Here is a 2,998-nt window from a genome sequence, read left to right on the forward strand (position 1 = left end):
AGAAGGTCCATGTGACCCTACCAGGTGCCCTGCAGGAAACAGATGGAGTGGTCTGCTTCCGTAAGGTGAGCGCCTGGACGTCCCAGGGGGCAGTTCTGCCCTTTTCTTTGGGGCCCTGGTGTCAGTCATCTCGTCCGCAGCGGAAAGGGTTCGCATCTTCATCTCTATTTCAGGAAATATCTTTGGAAGCCCTTTACCCATTTTGGAACTGGCTTGTCTGCCCTTTTTTGTTATTGATGAGGTGTAGGAGTTCTTTATAGCACTGTTGTTGTCAGGTGCCATCGATTCTGTTCTGGCCCATAACGACCTTATGCCCAACAGAACCAAACGCTGCCCAGTCCTCACAAGTGTTCATATGCCTGAGCCCATGGTTGGAAGCACACTGCCAAGCCAGCTCCTTAAGAGCCTTCCTCTTTGTCACGGCCGCTCTACCAAACATGATGTCCTTCTCCTGGGACTGGTCCGCCTGACAACATGTCCAAAGTGTGTGCGACATAGCTTTAGCATCCTTGCCTCTAATGAGCACTCTGGCCTTATTTCTTCCAAGGCAGATGGGGTTGTCCTTTTAGCAGTCCATGGTACTTACAGTATTCTCCAGCAGCACCATTCACATGCACTGATTCTTCTTTGGTCTTCTGTATTCCGTGGTTCACTTTCACATGCATGTGAGGCCATTGAAAATACCATAGTTTAGGTGAGGCACACCTCAGTCCTCAAAGTAACATCCTTGCTTTCCAATACGCTAAAGAAGTCTTGTGCGGCAGACTTACCTAATCCAACTCGTCTTTTGATCTCTTGACTGCTGCTTCCATGAGCATTGATTGTGGATCCAATCAAGACAAAATCTTGGACAGCTTCTGTCCCTTTTGTTTATCATAATGCTATCATGTCCAGTTGTGAGGATTTTGGTCGTCTTTACATGGAGTCATAATCCACACTGAAGGCTGCAGTCCTTGATCTCTGTCCGCAAGTGCTTCGAGTCCTCCTCACTTTCAGCAAGTAAGGTTGTTCATCTGCACATTAGAAGTTATTAATGAGCCTTCCTCCAAGCCTTTATATGTATTCTCCAATTCTTTATATATTCTAGATATTAATCCTTGGTCTTCATCAGCAAGTGCTTCAAGTCCTCGCTTTCTACAAGCAAGACGGTGCCATGTGCACATCTCAGGTTATTAATGTCTTCTAATCTTTTAGTCTCCACTTCTTTACATACGCTAGGTAGTAATCTTGTATAATTTGCAAATATTTTACCCCATTCTGTGCATTGTCTTCGCACTAAATAGTATGCTTTGTTGCACATAAATATTTAAGTTTGTTGAAGTCTAATGGATCTTTTTTTTCTTTTGTTGCTGGTTCTTTTTGCTGGTTTCATAATGAAGAGCCCATGGGCTTTTGTTATTGCCTCTGCTTACATTTTGTTTCCTTTGCTAATTTATACTGTTGACTCAATGTCCGCCTTAACTCATTTTTCCCCAGAAAAATTATAATCTTCCAAGGGAAAATCTATGGCGTGGCTCTCATGTTGAATCTAGCGTGGTGCATTGGATACGTATTGACGTACCTATGTATTGATTTGTAGAAAAGTCCATCTGAATACTGTTAGAATACTTTCATATGTCATAGTCACTTTCTCCTAAGGCAGTGGTTCTCAACCTGTGGGTCGTGACCCCTTTGGGGGTCAAGTGACCCTTTCACAGGGGTCACCCGATTCATAATGATAGCAAAATTACAGTGATGAAGTAGCAACAAAAATAATTTTACGGTTGGGGGGTCACCACAACATGAGGAACTGTATGAAAGGGTCGCGGCATGAGGAAGGTCGAGAACCACCGTCCTAAGGAATGGCTCTGCATCAGGGCCGTGGAAACCGGGAGTGAAAGTGGGATTATTGCATGAAAGGTGATAAACATGTTTTATTCTTTAGGAATCAATGACATTCAAGGATGTGGCCATGGATTTCACCCCAGAGGAGTGGGGAAAGCTGGACCCTACACAGCGGGATGTGATGCTGGAGAACTATAGGAACCTGGTCTCACTTTGTAAGGATACAGTTTGACTCTGTAATCTGTCTATTTTTATTGGAAATAAAATAGCTGAACAGAACCTTCACTCTGTTGGTCAGGAGTCAAAAAGTATTAGTTCCTTTGGGCCTAGGGGGAAAATTATGTTTTCTCTATACTCTTGGTGAAGTGTCTTCGCTTATTATATATCAGGGTTTTCTTGGATTCAGTTCACATCCCTTCAAGAAAACATGATCCAAGAATCAAATCTATCCATCAGGAATTTCTTTCATCTTTTTCTATCACTTGGCATGACTTTGCCTAGAATTGGCTTTATTCCTAGGCCCTTCCCATGTGGCCAAGGAGCCAGTGGGCTAGGTAAATTGCTAAGCAACTGAAAGCCTAGGAGTCTCAGCAAAACAGAATGGTCTGAGAATAAGGATAAGGATCAGAGGACAAGGTCACGTGTCCATCTTTGACATAATCACTGTAGCTAAGGAAATGGTATATGCTCTGGCCAATTCTGAATCATGTGCCCCTCATTTTGTGTGTATGGACACTTGTATACATGTATTTGCGTGAAAGATGTTAGCCCACCCAATGTCCATGTGATAACTTCTCCAGGACAGTGAGAGATTGTAACTGAAAGACTGGAAGGAAGGGGCGACATGAGTGGAAAGGAACTCTGACTCCTACGGTCACAGCTTTGTGGTGCTGCGTCTCTGAGGTTCCGATTTGGCGACCTTTCTCCATAAGGACTAAGCGACAGTGTCCCTCTGAAATTTCCCTAGCCAGAAGAGAAAACCAGAGAAATTCTTTTTTTTTTTTTTGCACAGGGAAAAAACATTTTTCTTTTAAAACCAAGATACTTAACAGGCCCAAAATCTTACTGCAATTTTTTTTTTCTTTTTGAAATAATTTTATCAGGGGCTTGTACAACTCTTATCACAATCCATACATATATCCATTGTGTCAAGCACATTTATACATTTGTTGCC

General features: G+C 42.8%; 1 protein-coding gene across 1 annotated transcript in view; it reads left to right on the plus strand.

The window, feature by feature from the left end:
- Positions 1–2,998, plus strand: part of ZNF286A (zinc finger protein 286A) — a 20,266-nt gene that overhangs the window by 8,785 nt on the left and 8,483 nt on the right. The window contains exon 4 of the mRNA XM_045293495.1: positions 1,925–2,039. Within this exon, the coding sequence (XP_045149430.1) occupies positions 1,925–2,039 (115 nt within the window). The remainder of the gene's footprint in view (positions 1–1,924; positions 2,040–2,998) is intronic.

Source organism: Echinops telfairi, unplaced genomic scaffold (assembly GCF_000313985.2).
Source record: "Echinops telfairi isolate 266 unplaced genomic scaffold, ASM31398v2 ScPeMD7_2010;HRSCAF=2546, whole genome shotgun sequence".
Lineage (NCBI taxonomy): Eukaryota > Metazoa > Chordata > Mammalia > Afrosoricida > Tenrecidae > Echinops > Echinops telfairi.